General features: G+C 40.2%; 1 protein-coding gene across 1 annotated transcript in view; it reads left to right on the top strand.

Annotated features, from left to right (window-relative positions):
- The window catches only part of dcaf13 (ddb1 and cul4 associated factor 13), a 75144-nt gene that overhangs the window by 51365 nt on the left and 6329 nt on the right, over positions 1-17450 (top strand). The window contains exon 10 of the mRNA XM_043688437.1: positions 14361-14524. Coding sequence (XP_043544372.1) covers positions 14361-14524 — 164 coding nt within the window. The remainder of the gene's footprint in view (positions 1-14360; positions 14525-17450) is intronic.

The following is a 17450-nucleotide window of genomic DNA, read 5'->3' as shown; positions in this document are numbered from 1 at the left end:
CTGCCTCCAAGAACAGCACATCTTCCCTTGGTTATTCAAAATGCAGTTTGATCAGAGGCTTATTACCTCAACAGTACATCCCTGCTCTTCTATGCTAGTCCTCTCAATGAATTCTAACATTGTATTAGCCTTCCTAAGGGCAGCACTGTGGTTAGCACTGTTGCTTCACAGCACCAGAGACCTGGGTTCAATTCCTGCCTCACGCAACTGTCTCTGTGGAGTTTGCACATTCTCCCCGTGTCTGCGTGGGTTTCCTCTGGGTGTGCCGGTTTCCTCCCACATTCCAAAAATGTGCAGGTTAGGTGAATTGGCCATGTGAAATTGCCCGTAGTATTAGGTGAAGAGGTAAATGTAGGGGAATGGGTCTGGGTGGGTTGCTCTTCGGAGGGTTGGTGTGGACTTGTTGGGCCGAAGGGCCTGTTTCCACACTGTAAGTAATCTAATCTAAATAAAAACTGCCAACTGAAACTGCACGTTACCCTTGAATCCTGAACTAGGATTCCCAAGTCCGTTCGTGCTTCAGATTGCCAAAGTCTTTCTAATTTAGAAAATATTCTACACATCTATTCTTCCTACCAAAGTGCTTAATCTCTCAGTTTGTCATATTGTATTCCACTTGCTGCCACTTTGTCCACTCTCCTCGCCTATCCAAGTCCTTCTGCAGTCTCCCTGCTTCCTCAGCAGTCACTGTCCCTCCACTTACCTTTTGTGTCATCTGCAGACTTAGCAACAATGCCCTTAGTTCCTTCATCCAAATCATTGATGTATAACATGAACGGTGGTGGTTCCAAAACTGACCTCTGTGGGACTCGACTAGCCACTGACTGCCATCCGGGAATAAAACCCTTTATACTCACTTTCTGTCTCTAGTCAGCTAATCTCTATCCATATCAGTACCTTGCCCCTAACATTATAATCTCTTATTTAGCAGCTTCCTTGTCTAAGATTACGTTTTACTGACTTTTAAACAGTAGTTTGCATTTGAATACTGTTTTAACATATAAAATAGTAATGCAAATAATGCAATATATATAAAACACAATATATTATAGTATAAAGTATATTATACTACTACAATACTTTATCGTATTGTTACACAATAGCTTTTAATAATTCCACAGATGCACTTATGGCCATCACCATTTCCATGTGGAGAACTATACATCCATGTGCAAAATCACCTCGTAGCATTTCTGTGGCTGGCATTGTAGGTGGCTGTAGGCAAGGAACATAGAAAAGATATGGACAGATTCAATGAGTGACAATGATTTGGTAAATGGGGAAAAATGTGGGAAATGTGAAAACTAGGGCAAAATAAAAAACATGTTGCAGGTCTTGGACACAGGGATCTGGATGCCTGAGTATGAGAGTGCTAAAAGTTAATATGCTGTTAGAGCACACAATTTGGAAAGCTAATGAAAAGATATTATTATTGTGAGAGGAATTGAATGTACAAGTAGAGGAATATATCCTCCTACGGGACATTGAGATCACTTAGAGACATACAGCATGGAAACGGACCTTTTCGGTCCAATCTGTCCATGCCAACCATGTTATCAAACTAAGTTAGTCCTACCTGCCTGTGCTGGGCCCATATCCCTTCAAACCGTTCTTGTTCATTAACTTGTCCAAATGCCTTTTAAACATTGTAACTGTACTGGTACCTGTATCCACCACATTCTCTGGTAGTTCAATCCGCACTTACTACGTAAAAAGGTTGTCCCTCATGTTCTTTTTAAATCTTTTTCCTCTCTCCTTTAAAAATAGGCCCACTAGTTTTGAATTACCGCCCTATTTGGATTACAGTGCCAAGTATTAGTCACCTTATTTAAGGAAAGATGCAAATATGTTGGAAATAGATCAGAAAATGTTTACCTGACTAATATCTGAAATGAATGGGTTGTCTTGCGAGAAAAGCTGGTTCAGCAAGGTTTGTATCCACTAAGTGAAGAACAAGAGTTGACTTAGTTGAAAACACAAGGTCCGAAGAGGTGTTGACATGGTATATGTAGAAAGAAAAATGTCTCCTGTTGTGGGATAATGTGGAACTAGGGGTCACTCTTTAAAATTATGGGTTGCCCATTCACAAAGATTAGATTAGATTAGATTAGATTACTTACAGTGTGGAAACAGGCCCTTCGGCCCAACAATCCACACCAACCCGCCGAAGCGCAACCCACCCATACCCCTACATTTACCCCTTACCTAACACTACGGGCAATTTAGCATGGCCAATTCACCTGACCTGCACATCTTTGGACTGTGGGAGGAAACCGGAGCACCCAGAGGAAACCCACTCAGACACGGGGAGAACGTGCAAACTCCACACAGTCAGTCGCCTGAGTCGGGAATTGAACCCGGGTCTCTGGCGCTGTGAGGCAGCAGTGCTAACCACTGTGCCACCGTACTGCCCTCAGAATTTTTTTTCTCTGAAGATTGAGTGTCTTTGGAACTCTGCTTCCACCACCCTTTCAGAAAGATTCTTTGAATATGTTTAAGACAACAGTAGATAAAGTCATATTAGGCAAGGGGGTGACACATCATCAGAAGTAGGTAGCCATGAACACTCAGTATGATGGAGCAGATTTGAGGGTTTCATGGCCTATTCCTGATCCATGTTTATATGTAACACATCACCTATGCCAATACAAGTCTCTTTATACTCCTTGAAAACCAATTAATTTAATGAGCTAGTAATCACACTATCAACTCCAGAAAGGGGAACTGGAACAAAAACTAAATCAACCAAGGAACATATCAAGTTTAAAAATTAAGACATTGTAACTGATAGTGCACTGCAGCCCCGTGGCACCCACAAGTTGTGAAAGGTCTCTAATGTACTGGGCGGACATAGCATGCTCCCTTTCCAAGGGCACCTGACACGACATAACTGGAAAAGTGCAGATAGTCAAATAAACAATCCCTTCAGTGGTCGACCACCTAGACATCTTAGCAGTCACTTTGGCCAGGCTCAAACAGATTTGGAGATGGTTCACTGAGCTGCCTATTCACCTACACACTGGGTTGCAAAAGTATTGCTACATTCTTTTTGATTATCCAATAAACTAATTGCCCTTATGAGCCATCCTTTAAAGCGGCAATGTAACAAATGTGTCTAGCCAGCCAACTGCCCTGCCAAGATGTCAGAGTTGCTGTGATGACATATACATTTTCATGCATGTTTTAGTCTCTTTGTAATGGGCCGTAACTTCCACCTTCTATCCCTGACATATTAGACCAGGGATTTCTCAAGCTATTGATGCCAACCATTGCTATGTTGATGCTCAGTCTTTAAATTTCTGAAGTTAACCCTTCCAGGACACCTTACATCTTTACATTATTTTTCTATCTTCATTCTTCCTCTCTCAAGCCGTTGTTCTTTCTTTCCTCTTTTTTTTTTGCCTCTGTATCTGATTTGACTTTTAGTTCATCCACTTCAGTTTGCCCCTTTTAGTTGTTCCTGTATTCTTGATTGTTTAATGGTGAAGTAAATAAAGTATTGGACTCATCGTTCATGGAGGTTTTGCCCTTGGTGCATCCATTCTCACTGAACCAAGCTATGCCATAGAGAAGTTTTGAGCTGAAGAATACATGATAACCTCTAAATAACAGCATATTCTGCAAAATACACAGCTCAGCAAGGTTTAGGCCTGGAGTTTGGACAGTGTTTGGTAATGAAGGGAGTTGTGGTGAAAATTTCATTACATTGCATGACATTACAAATTACATTGCTTTACAAATCAAGGTAAGGGTTTTATGGTGAATGGTATGGCCTTAAGAAGTGTAGTGGAACCAAGGGATCTTGGAGTTCAGGTTCACTGTTCTCTGAAAGTGGAGTCTTGGGTAGAAAGGGTGGTGAAGAAGGCTTTTGGCACACTTGCCGTATCAGTCAGGGCACTGAATATAGAAGTTGGGAAGGCTGCACTTGGAGTATTGTGTTTAGTTTTGGTCACCTCGTTAGAGGAAGGATGTTATTAAACTGGAAAGAGTGCAGAAGAAATTTACAAGGATGTTGCATGGACCCCATGGTCTGAGTTACAGGGAGAGGTTGGACAAGCTTAAAGCGTCCTTAAAGCGTAGGAGACTGAGGGGGGGGGGGGGGCCTTTTGAGGTGTAAAATATCACAAGGCGTGGATAGGCTGAATGTCCTCAGTCTTTTTTCCAGGATGGGGAATCGTGGACTGGAGGGCATCAGTTTAAGGTTAGAGGGAAAAGAAGAAAAGGGAACCTGAGGGGTAACCTTTTTAAATAGAGTGTGGTACGTATATGGAATGAGCTGCCAGTGGAAGTGGTTGAGTTAGGTACATTATTTAAAATATTAGATAAAAAGACGAAGCTTGATCATCTGAACAACACGGGCGGCAGTATTTAATTCGGATAATTGAATGTTCAGATATTCGAACGCTGGATAACAGTTTAGCCAAGGATCAGGACCTTTCGATATTGTCCAGATAATCCGAAATTCAGATAATCGAATGCTGGATCATTGAGGTTCCTCTCTACATTGGATAGGAAAGAATTAGATAGATATGGGCCAAGTGCAGGGAAATGGGGTGAGCATGGGTGGACATCTTGGCTGGCATGGACCAGTTTGGGTCAAAGGGCTTGTCTCTGTGCTATTGCACACTGACTCTATTGGTTCCTATAAAGGTCATACTTCATTTCAAAGTTGATTATCTATACACATGTTCAGGTTTCAACTTCAAGCAGTTACTCCTGGATCAAACTCTTCCAAAGCTATAGCTTTCAGTATTCATTGTTAAAATGTACAACAAAAATTTATCTTTTTCCTGTCAAGCATCTTTAAGATATTTTTCTACACTAAAAGAATTATATAAAAAAATTAAAGTATGCTGCTTATTTATAAAATTATCTTGCAATATGCAACTATGTTGTTCAGGGCACAAAACCGAAGTAATTATATAAACTATGATTTGAAGTGCCTGATGTTTGAACCACTTTGAAATGGTCTATTTTCAACTTTCAGATAAAATGGAAGATAGCTAAAGGGACTGCTATAGCCCAGGAATCAGAATGCGCCCAGAACTGTGACTCCTATAACAACACCAACTGTACCTTTATGACCATGTTGCTTTGTCCACAATAGATTACGAGTGTCTGTCCCACATAGCCATGGTTTCACCCTAGCTACGTGCTCCTCCAAATTATACTTCCTCCCAACTATGTCCAATAATCTGACCTGATGGAAGACACAAATGGATAACCAGTTTTATTCCCCAAAGCAACATAGCCTGTTTTTGCCATGATTTACCTTGGTTTCTGAGATTGATTCAAACTAGCCACCAATGTTATTGGTCTGCACACTGACCATATCAAGCTGAAGTCTGTGACATTGCTCTAGTACAGGGAGTTTTAGCTGGAATGTCTCGAATGCCTGAGATTGTCACTTGATCAATGCATGTATTCTTCCTGATAGACTGGAACATTCAAATTCCACAGTGACAACTGAAAAATTGAAGATCAAGCAGTTATGTATAATCTGGAATAAAAACTAGAATCAGTAATGATTGACATGAAACCAATTTGTCATAAAATTTAAGTGGTTCTCTATTCTCCTTTAGGGATATCATATTTCCTTTTAAACACTTGTCGAACGACAGATTTGACTGACTTAAATGACTAAAGCCTTAAAACCATAACTGTGATTGACTTAGGATTGTTGCATTTAGTAACTATGAAAAATATACCTGCACATTATTCTCATCAGCAGTTTAGCAGAGTTTCCTGGCCTGATAATCTACTGATTATCTAGCAAAAAATTCCCACTTGGTTGCCCATGTTTTGAAGGCTTTCATAAATTACTTTATTGATGTTCTTTCTTTTTTGTCTAGAGAAGCATTGCAGTTGTACTTGATCAGCAGCAATTTCCTCTTCTTAAATAAATTGAATTAAAGAAAATCATTGCTTTTAATTATAATAAAAGCCCTTACAATTTAGATTGTTTTGACATTTTTCAGTAAAAAGAATCAGGCAGGATTTATTAAGACAAGAAGCTATTTAAGCAGACTTGGGGCGAAAATCAAGTTGACTGGATGGAGATGGATACGTTTATTTAACTGGTAATGGAATTTGGAGCTCCTTGTTGATTGAGGTGCAAAAGAGAAGGCTGCGAATTAATTAGAGTAAAATGATTTTTTTTTGCTTGGCAGATTTAAAAGGAACTCTATTACATTGTACCTAATACTGTGGTATTTTTCTGAGGTTAGTCAGTGTTATTAAAGAATTGCACTGGGAAGAATGTTACTTAAAAATGAAAGCAAACCTGTTTGGATATAATCCTTTTGAAAATTACTGTCATAAAGTACAAATTTGACAGTTTTTACTGATTTTCCTGTATCAATGAATTATTTTTAATTTAAAAAGCTGTAATTTGATGGGGTAATTCCAGAGGAGTTACTTTATAAATAATAGCTTCTATCAAAAGTCATTTGTCAAATTGGTGAACAGTTCTTCGGTACAAGTGTTTTGTGGAATTAATGATTGAAACTCGAGATTTATCTGGGGTGATCTGTTCAAAGACTTCAAGATATTAACAGGAAAAGTCAGGATAGATAAAGATTACATACATGGTTAGAAATTCTAGAACAGTGGACATGGTCTGCAACTCAGGGACAGTGTGCTTAGGAAAGATGTTAAGAAGCACTTCTACACACAAAGTGGGAGATGTTTGTAACTCTTCCATAAACGGCAGTGGATTCTGGATCTGTCATTAATTTTAAATCTGAGCTAGAAATGTTTTTGTTAAGGAAAGGTATTAAGGGATATAGGTTAAAGCAGGTTAATTCCCAAATCAACCATGATCTCCTTTTAATGGTGAAACCGGCTTGAGGGATTCAATGGCCTTTTCCTGTTCCTACATTCCTATGTAACACACCAAGGACAGAGGTCAGTGTGGGAACAAGGAGAATTAAAAGGACAAGTAGCAAAAAACTCGTGGTCATGCTTAGAGTTGCCAACTCTCGAAGCTTGCCCTGTAGCCTCTGGGAATTGAAGGTTAATCTCCAGGATGTTGGTGGTGGGGAAAAAAAAAGGTTTTGGAATAGCTGTGTACCTTACTCCTGGATTTGGAGTGATGTTGTTTACTTGTTATGAAATACATTGAAGATGGGCTGAAAAAATTATTTTTGGTGAATTAATAATAGTCATATGAAATAGGAGCAAAAGTAGATCATTCGACCCTTCAAGCTTGTTCCACCATTTAATAAGTTCATGACTAATCCATTTGTATTTCAGGTTTCACATTCCCATTTTCTTCCAAAAACCTTTTGATTCTCCTGTTGAACAAAATTTTTGCGAACAGTCTTTAGCATATTCAATTATCATATTTCCTCCATATTCTGAGGTGAGAATTGCACAATCCTCTGAAAGAAGAAAATTCTCCTCATCACTGGTCTGAAAAAGCAACCCCTAATTTGAAAACACTGCTTTCAAATTCTGGTCTGGCCAATGAGGTAACATCCTTACCTCTCACTTTTTAATTGAAGCTACTCCTCACTCTACTAACTGGCAGCACGGTAGCTCAGCAGTTAGCACTGCTGCCTCATAGCACCAGGTCCTGGGTTTGATTCCCACCTGTCTGTGTGGAGTTTGCACATTCTCCCTGTGTCTGCGTGGTTTCTTCCGGGTGCTCTGGTTTCCTCCCACAATCCAAAGATGTGCAGGTCTGGTGAATTGGCCATGCTAAATTATCGACAGTGTTAGGTGCATTATTCAGAGGTAAATATAGGGTAGCGGAATGGGTTGGGTGGGTTTTTCTTCAGAGGGGCAGTGTGGACTTGTTGGGCCGAAGGGTCTGTTTCCACACTGTAAAGAATCTAATCTAATCTACTAAACTCCAGTGAAAATAACCCCTTTATGTTGAAAATATACTTTCAAGGCAACCGTGAAATCCAGATATCAGTGTAGTAAGCCTACTGTGAATAAAGTTTCCAACACATTTGTATGCTTCCTTAAATTAGGATACACAAACAGGAGGCTAGAAGAACACAGCAAGCCTGGCAAGATCAGGAGGTGGAGAAGTCAATGGTTAGGGTGTAACTCTTCTTCCTAATTCTTCCGAATTACTTAAATTAGGAGACCAAAACTGCACACAGTATTCGAGATGTGATCTCACTAATGCTGTGTACAACTGAAGAATAGCATCCTTTTTATATTCAATTCCTTTTCATCATACAGGATAGCATATAGCAGCCTGCTTGACTACATGCGATACATCACATAATCAACACAGAAGCCATTTAGCCCATTGTGGTAAAAACAATGACTGCAGATGCTGGAAACCAGATTCTGGATCAATGGTGCTGGAAGAGCACGGCAGTTCAGGCAGCATCGAGGAGCTTTAGCAAAATCGACGTTTTGGGCAAAAGCCCTTCATCAGGAATAAAGGCAGAGAGCCTGACGCGTGGAGAGATAAGCTAGGGGAAGGTGGGGGTGGGGAGAGAGTAGCATAGAGTACAATGGGTGAGTGGGAGAGGAGATGAAGGTGATAGGTCAGGGAGGAGAGGGTGGAGTGGATAGGTGGAAAAGGAGCTAGGCAGGTCAGACAAGTCCGGACAAGTCAAGGGGACTGGAAGTTTGAAACTAGGATGAGGTGGGGGAAGGGGAAATGAGGAAGCTGTTGAAATCCACATTGATGCCCTGGGGTTGAAGTGTTCTGAGGCAGAAGATGAGGCGTTCTTCCTCCAGGCGTCTGATGGTGAGGGAGCGGCAGTGAAGGAGGCCCAGGACCTCCCTCACATCCTGGCACTTTCCCCAGCCACCGCAGGAACTGTAAAACCTGTGCCCACACCTCCCCCCTTACCTCTAGTTTTTTCCACCACATTTTCAGGCAGTGCATTCTGTATCCTAACAATTATATTTTCTTGCATCACCTTTGCTCCTGTATCCTCTTGTTCCTTTTCATAAGAGGAGAACAGTTTACGCCTTTCCAGCCCACTCATGATTTTGAAAATCTCTATCAGATCTTATCTTAGCCATTTTCTCTGTTAAGAACAGTCCCAACCTCTTCAGTCTATCCTCTACTGGAATTCCTCATGCTTCGAAGCATTCTTGTCAATCGCTCCTGTAATCCCTCCAATGCATTCACATACTACTTATAATCGGGCATTCAGAACTATACATAATATCCCTCCAGCTGAGGCTTAAAGTGTCTGAGAATTTATTTGTTCTTTTATTTCATGCCCCTGTTAATAAAGTCAAGTATACTGTATGCTTTATTTACTGCTCTCTCCACCTACCACTCTTATTGACCTATGCCCATTCACATCCAGATCCCTGTGTTCCTGCATGCCATTTAGCAATGTACCCACAATTTTATATTCGCTTTCAATGTTCTTCCTGCCAAAATGTGTCCCCTCATACTTCTCTTCATTAAACCTCATCTGCAACGTCTCCACACGCTCCATGAACTTCACAATATCCACCCTGTCCTCATAGTTTACAGTACTTCCAAATTCTGTGTCATCCGCAATTGTGTATGTTTCCACCAAGCATAGTATTTTGCTTTTGCAAGAGTCTGCACTATTAAATGAATGGGGAAAAAAGTTGCTTTTCACTCTTGGAAAAGGAGCAAAGTTCACAAGATATAGGAGCAGAATTAGGCCATCTGACCCATAGAGTCTGTTCCACCATTCGATCATGGCTGATATACTCCTCACCCTCATTTTCCTACCTTCTCCCTGTAACCTTTCAGCCCATTACCAATGAAAAATCTGTCTAATTCCTTGAAGTTACTCACTTCCTAATATCCACCACACTTTGGGGTAGCAAATTCTACAGATTCACAAACCCCTTTGGAAGATGTAGTTTGTCCTCAACTCTGTTCTAAATTTGCTACCCCTTTATCATAAGATTATGACTTTACATCCTAGAATGCCCCACAAGAGGAAGCATTGGCTCGGCATCTACTTTATTCATATCTTTTATCATCTTGAATATCTCAATTTGATCTCCCCCCTTCTAAATTCCAGAGAGTATAGGCCTAAACTATTCAATCTCTCTTCATGTGACAAACCCCTCCTCCCAGGGGTCAATCTGGTGAGCCTCCTCTGAAGTGCCTCCCAATACCATTACATCTTCCCTCAAATAAGGGGACCAAAACTGCGCACAGTACTCCAGGTGTGGTCTCACCAATGTCTTGTACAGTTGCAACAATACTTTCTTACCTTTTTAAATTCTATTCCTTTAGCTATAAAAGCCAGCATTCCATTTGCTTTATTATCTGCTATATCTGCATGCTAGTTTTCTGTGGCTCATGAATGAGGCACCCAGATCCCTCTACATCGGAGCATCCCAAAATCACTCCCCATTTAGATAATAGGTTGTCTTTCCATTTTTTTTCACCCAAAATGCATGGTCTCATACTTATCCATATTAAACTCCATCTGTCACATTTTGGCCCACTATCCTATCTATACTCATTTGTAAGGTTCTTATTTCCTCACTGCAATGCGTTCTCAGTACATCAAGCAGCCTTATCAATTTGGTTATACGATTATTCCAATAAGCAGTAATGCATCTATCAATATCTCTTTTAAAAAAAAAAGCTATATGGTGGTGATGCTTAGACCAGCAATTGGGAGTAAAGTGATATAGTGCAATAAAAGTTGGGTCAGATCAGAAATTTTGGGGGTGGAGAGGGAGAGACCAAGTGTCAGAAGGCCTGTTAGCGTGAGTTTAGTGAGGGCTGGGGTTAGTGGTAATGGCAGCCCATCATAAGCAGGTTTCCACCTCCTTCTGACATGTCTCAATACAATAAAAATGACTGCTTGAGCTAACACTTAAATTTTTATTGTCAAATCCATAACACACTCACTCTCCTGCTTGTGATTATGGATTTACTGTTTACTCCACAGTTCCCGGTTGATGACCTTTAATCAGCATTGGAATCTGAGACATAGCTAATTGTTACTTACAAAAATATAAAATTTAACATTTAAAGGTGTACAACAACATTTCTGAACAGGTTGATTGGAAAATGTCATTTTTTTTAAAAAAAGGTTTGAGGTTGAAAGTAGTAATGAATGGTTGATTGGTGGAAAATTATACTGTAGTGTTCTCCAGTGGTTAGCACTAGGATCTTGTTTTATATGTGTCAATGATCAGCAGTAGGATCTCAAGGGCATTGTTTCAAAATTTTTCAATAGCATGTAACCTGAAAACTTAAGAAACAGACTTAAAGGACAGCATAGATATGCTATCGACAGACATCTGGCAGATGAAATTTAATACAGAGGTGATAATATGCATGATATTTTGGTCAGATGAATGAGAAGAGGTAATGTAAAGTGAGTACAGAAGAGCAATTTGGGGTTATATATCATCAAATTCTTAAACATGGCAGAATAATTTAAAAGGCTGTTTGAAATACCTTGCGGTATTGTTGGCTTTCTACCAGGGACACAGACTCAAGTATGAGTAGGTTATGCTAAGCCTTTATGAAACTCTAGTTCAGACTTGAGGTGATTCACTTTGGTAAGAGTAACAAAAAGATGGGGAACTGGGCTAATGGTCGGATACTTGGTAGTGTGGATGAGCAGAGGGATCTTGGTGTCCATGTACACAGATCTTTGAAAGTTGCCACCCAGGTAAATAGTGCGGTGAAGAAGGCATACGGCGTACTGGCTTTTATTGGTAGAGGAATTGAGTTCCAGAGTACTGAGGTCATGTTGCAGTTGAAAAAGACTCTGGTGCGGCCGCATCTGGAATATTGTGTGCAGTTTTGGTCGCCATACTATAGGAAAGATGTGGAGGCACTGGAACGGGTGCAGAGGAGGTTTACCAGGATGTTGCCTGGTATGGTAGGAAGATCGTATGAGGAAAGGCTGATGCACTTGGGGTTGTTTTCATTGGAGAAAAGAAGGTTTAGGGGTGACTTGATAGAGGTGTACAAGATGATCAGGGGTTTAGATAGGGTCGACAGTGAGAATCTTTTTCCACGTATGGAGTCAGCTATTACAAGGGGGCATAGCTTTAAATTAAGGGGGGGTAGGTATAGGACAGATGTTAGGGGTAGGTTCTTTACTCAGCGAGTCGTGAGTTCATGGAATGCCCTGCCAGTAGCAGTGGTGGACTCTCCCTCATTATGGGCATTTAAGCGGGCATTGGATAGGCATATGGAGGATAGTGGGCTAGTGTAGGTTAGGCGGGCTTGGATCGGCGCAACATCGAGGGCCGAAGGGCCTGTACTGCGCTGTATTCTTCTATGTTCTATGTTCTATGTAAGACAAAAGATTCAGAGGAACAGAGTTTCGGTGGAGTTTTGGGAACAGGAGGGAATTACAAAGACATTTTTATACTCCAGTCACTTCAGCAAGTTGTTTTATTTCTCTGGTTCAGTTTGTATCCAGTTTTGTTGCTATGATTTATTTCGCTGGCTCTATTCCAAGTAACTAATAATTTCTATGTGCTACCATGAGGAAAAAACCTCTAATTATTCAGAACTTTGGTAAGGTGATTCAATGTGTTGTATTACAGGAATATAAAGAATACTCACGTTGATAAATATTAGTAATGAAGCAACTTAAAACCCTTATGTTGAACCTCAGGAGATGGGAGAGATACTAAATGAATATTTTGAATTAGTTTTTACTGTTTTTAAGAAAGAGGTTAGAGAACTCAAATATTGATGTTTTGGAAGCAGTTCACATTACAGAAGAGGAAGTGCTGGTCATCTTAGAAAATATAAAGGTGGATAAATTTCCAGTATATCCCAAGACTTAGTGGGAAGTTAGGGAGGAAACTGCGGGCTCATGCAGAAATATTTCTATCATCTATGAATATGTGAGGTGTCGAAAGATTGGAGAGTGGCAAATGTGCCATTGTTTAAGAAGGGATGTAAGGAGAAGCCTGGGAACTGTCGGTTTGTGAGTATGACTTCGGTGGTGGTAAGTCGTTGGAAATGATTATGAAAGATAGGATTTATCTGCATTTGGAGAGGCAAAGAATGATTAGGGATAGTCAGCATGCCTATTTGAGGGAAATAGTGTCTCTCAAACTTGATTGAGATTTTTGAGGAAGTAACCAAGAAGATTGATGAAGACAGTGTGGTGGACATTGTTTACTTGGATTTCAATAAAGCCTTTGACAAAGTTCCACAGGGTAGACTAATTAGCAAAGTTAGCTCACATGGGATTCAGGGTGAGTTTGCTAATTGGATACACAATAGAGTTAATGACAGGAAACAGTGATGGTGGAAGATTGTTTTCAGACTGGAGGCCTGTGACCAGCGGGGTTCCACAGGGATCGGTGCTGGGTCCACCTTCGTTTGTCACTTATATACACGATTTAGTTGAGACTGTGGAAAGCATGGTTAGTAAGTTTGCAGATGATACCAAGACTGGTGGTAAATGGACTGTAAAGAAGATTATCTAAGATTACAAAGAGATCTTGATCATTTGGGTTAGTTGGCTGCAGAGTGACAAATGGAGTTTAATTTGGATAAATGTGAGGTATTTTGGGAAAACAAACAAGGACAAGACTTATATAATTAAAGGTATGAGCTTGGGCATTGTTGTAGAACAGAGACACCTAGAAGTTCAGGTAAATAATTTTTTGAAGTTTGCATCACATGTAAATAAGATGGTTAAGGCATCTAGCATGCTTGCTCAGGTCTTTGAATATAGGTGTTGAAATGTTACGTTGTGGTTGTACAGGACTTTGGTGATGCCTCTTCTGGCTTACTCTGTCCAGTTCTGGTCACCCTGTTATGGGAAGTCTATTATTAAGCTGAAGAGTGGTCAGAAGGGATTTAAGAGGATGTTGCTGGGAATGGAGGGTTTGAGTTATAGGGAGAGACTGGGTAGGCTGGGACTCTTTTCACTGGAGAGTAGGAGGTTAAGAGGTGACCTTAATGGTTTATAAAATAACAAAGAGTACAGATAAGGTGAATGGCAGGTTTCTTTCCATGGGATGGAGGTTTTCAAGATTAGGGGGCATATTTTTAAGGCAAGAGGAGAAAGATTTTAATAAAGATATGAGACTATTTTGTTCTGCAGAGTAGTTCATATGGGGAGTGAACTTCCAGAGGAAAGGGTGAATATGGCTACAGTTACAATGTTTAAGTACATTTAAGAGGAAATGTTTGGAGGGATATGAACTAGGCACAGGCAGGTAGGACAAGATTATTTCAAGATTATGGTTGGCAAGGTCTAGTTGATCCAAAGGGTCTGTTTCTGTGCTGTATTATTCTAATGACTTTATAACTAAAATAACAATTAGCAATGGTGGTGAAGAGATGTGAAGCTTGAAATTCCGAACCTGAAAAACGTACTTGCATTATGTTCTTGAATAATATGTATAACATTTTTGTTGCATTTATATCATTTATTTTACTGCTTTAGCTTTCACCAAGAGAAAAAGCTAGTTTGAACTACAACCAAAAACTGAAAGAAAAATTCCAGCATCACCCTCACATCAAACGCATAGCCCGTCACCGCCATTTGCCGAAAATGATTTACAGTCAGTCAAAGGAACTCCGTATCATGAGGGAAGCTCGTCGCAGAAAGTATGTTTCACAACCTAGTATTCTAAAAATTATCTTTACTATACCTAAATCTTATTTTGAATCTGTTATAGTTAAAATGTTGTTAAAATCTCAAAATGTATTATTACAAAACTTTTTTTCCAAAATAGCCAAAGGTGAGCCTTTCATTATTAAAGTCTAAAAGGGGATTATCATCACAGGAGGGAGTATGAGTTTGGAACCTCAAGAACATACCCACCTCATGTATTTCAAATCTCTCTGGTGGAGTTAATGGAAGGAAAATGCTTTCATAAAATGACGGCAATAAAGGAGAAAATTGTTCAGTATACTTCACCTACAAAGTGATACAAACCACAAATGAGCAACTAATGGTGTGAGCCATAAATTATTTAGATCATTGTAACCAAAAAACACAGCATTTTTTACTTTGTTTAATCTGTACTTTCTGCATTCTGTACACCGCTTTACCATTGGTCTGCTCAGTGTTAAATTGACTGACGTAATCACTTTATAATCAATCATCTATATAATCTACAGATCATCTGCATTTTTAATGTCAGGGTCCAGCTGGGTTGAGATGCAGATCTTCTTGTGTCCGGTAATGTTCTATAGCACTAGTCAATTCTCAGATTTTAATTTTTTCCCATTGGAATAGCAGGGAAAACGTATTACGTAAAGTGATAATTATAGTATTGGAAAGTTTTAAATGATTGGTAATGACAAAAAGATGCAACAGGAAAATAAAATAATTGTTTCTGTACCACGGCTGATAATACTTGTAGTTGCATGGACTTGAGCAACATATAGAAACATAGGAGATAGCAGCAGGAGGAGGCCATTCGGCCCTTCGAGTCTGCTCCGCCATACATCACGATCATGGCTGATCGTCCAACTCAATAGCCTGATCCTGCTTTCTGTCCATAACCTTTGATCCCATTCACCCCAAGCGCTGTATCTAGTTGCCTCTTGCATGCATTCAACGTTTTGGCATCAACTACTTCCTGTGGTAATGAATTCCATAGGCTCATGACTCTTTGAAGAAATGTCTCCTCGTCTCTGTCCTAAATCCTCAGACCCCTGGTTCTGGACACACCACCATCAGGAACATCCTCCCTGCATCTACTGTCTAGTCCTGTTAGAATTTTAAAAATCTCAATGAAATCAATCGTCTGAACTCCACTGAAACCAATCCTAACTTAGTCAGTATCTCCTCATAAGTAAGTCCCGCCATCCCCTGAATCAGCCTGGTAAACCTTTGCTGCACTCCCTCGAGAACAAGAGCATCCTTCCCCGGAAAAGGAGACTAAAACTGCATACAATATTCTAGATGTGGACTCGCCAAGACCCTGTATATCTGCAACAACACATCCCTCCTCCTGTACTCAAAACCTCTTGCAATAAAGGCCAACATACCATTTGCCTTCTTGACCGCCTGCTACACCTGCATGTCTACCTTCAGCAGCTAGTGCGCAAGGGCACCCAGGTCCTCTCCCAATTTACAGTCATTCAGGTAATAATCTGCCTCCTTGTTTTTGCTTCCAAAGTGAATAACCTCATCTGCCATTGATTTGCCCACTCACCCAACCTGTCCAGATCATGCTAAAGGATCACTGCATCCTCATCACAGTTCATTATCCCACTCAATTTGGTATCGTCTGCAAACTTTGCGATGTTATATTTTGTTCTTGCATACAAATCATTAGTATATATTGTGAATAGCTGGGGCCCTAGCACCGATCCTGTGGCACCTGACCACTAGTTACTGCTTGCCAATTTGAAAATGATCCATGAATTCCCGCTCTTTGTTTCCTCTCTGCCAACCAGTTTTCTATCCATCTCAATACACTTGCCCCAATCCTATGTGCTTTAAGTTGCACAATAATCTCTTATGTGGGACTGTATCAAACACTTCCTGAAAGACCAAATATACCACATTGTCTGGCTCCCCATTGTCAACTCTACTGAATCCCTCCAGTTGGGTTTATTGTTCTAGCCACTATATCCAAATGATTCTTATCACAAATCCTCAACCAGCAGCTGAAAAAGGAATGCAAAAGTATTGTTTTTTTTCCCCCAATTACATTAATTTAAATTAACTAGAACTTATTTGCTGAATAGATCCTTACTTGCTTTTAGCACTTCTGTGTGATCAGAGTGAAATAGATGATTAAGTGCTCCAACCTAAGAAATTTGATCTTTTACTGAAGGTGGAGGTTATGCTTGATCCTTCACTCATTATCCCAAAGGTTTTTTTTGTATGAGCGACAACATGCTTCTTACAATATGAGGCGGGTACAGCTGAGAACAGAAGTGAGTCAAGGCAGGCAGGGACAAGGTAGGACTAATAAATTAAACTACATTTACTTCAATGCAAAGGGCCTAATAGGGAAAGCAGATGAACTCAGGGCATGTTTAGGAACTTGGGACTGGGATATCATAGCAATTACAGAAACATGGCTCAGGGATGGGCAGGACTTGCAGCTTAATGTTCCAGGATACAAATGCTACAGGAAGTATAGAAAGGGAGGCAAGAGAGGAGGGGAGTGGCATTTTTGATAAGGGATAGCATTACAGCTGTGCTGAGGGAGGATATTCCTGGAAATACATCCAGGGAAGTTATTTGGGTGGAACTGAGAAATAAGAAAGGGATGATCACCTTATTGGGATTGTATTATAGACCCCCTAATAGTCAGAGGGAAATTGAGAAACATACTTGTAAGGAGGTCTCAGCTATCTGTAAGAATAATAAGGTAGTTATGGAAGGGGATTTTAACTTTCCAAACATCGACTGGGACTGCCATCGTGTTTAGATGGAGAGGAATTTCTTAAATGTGTACAAGATAATTTTCTGATTCAGTATGTGGATGTACCTACTAGAGAAGGTGCAAAACTTGACCTACTCTTGGGAAATAAGGCAGGGCAGGTGACTAAGGTGTCAGTGGGGGAG

The sequence above is a fragment of the Chiloscyllium plagiosum genome, chromosome 4 (genome assembly GCF_004010195.1).
Source record: "Chiloscyllium plagiosum isolate BGI_BamShark_2017 chromosome 4, ASM401019v2, whole genome shotgun sequence".
NCBI lineage: Eukaryota > Metazoa > Chordata > Chondrichthyes > Orectolobiformes > Hemiscylliidae > Chiloscyllium > Chiloscyllium plagiosum.
The sequence above is the reverse complement of the archived record's forward strand: the minus strand, read 5'-3'. Positions and strand labels throughout refer to the sequence as shown.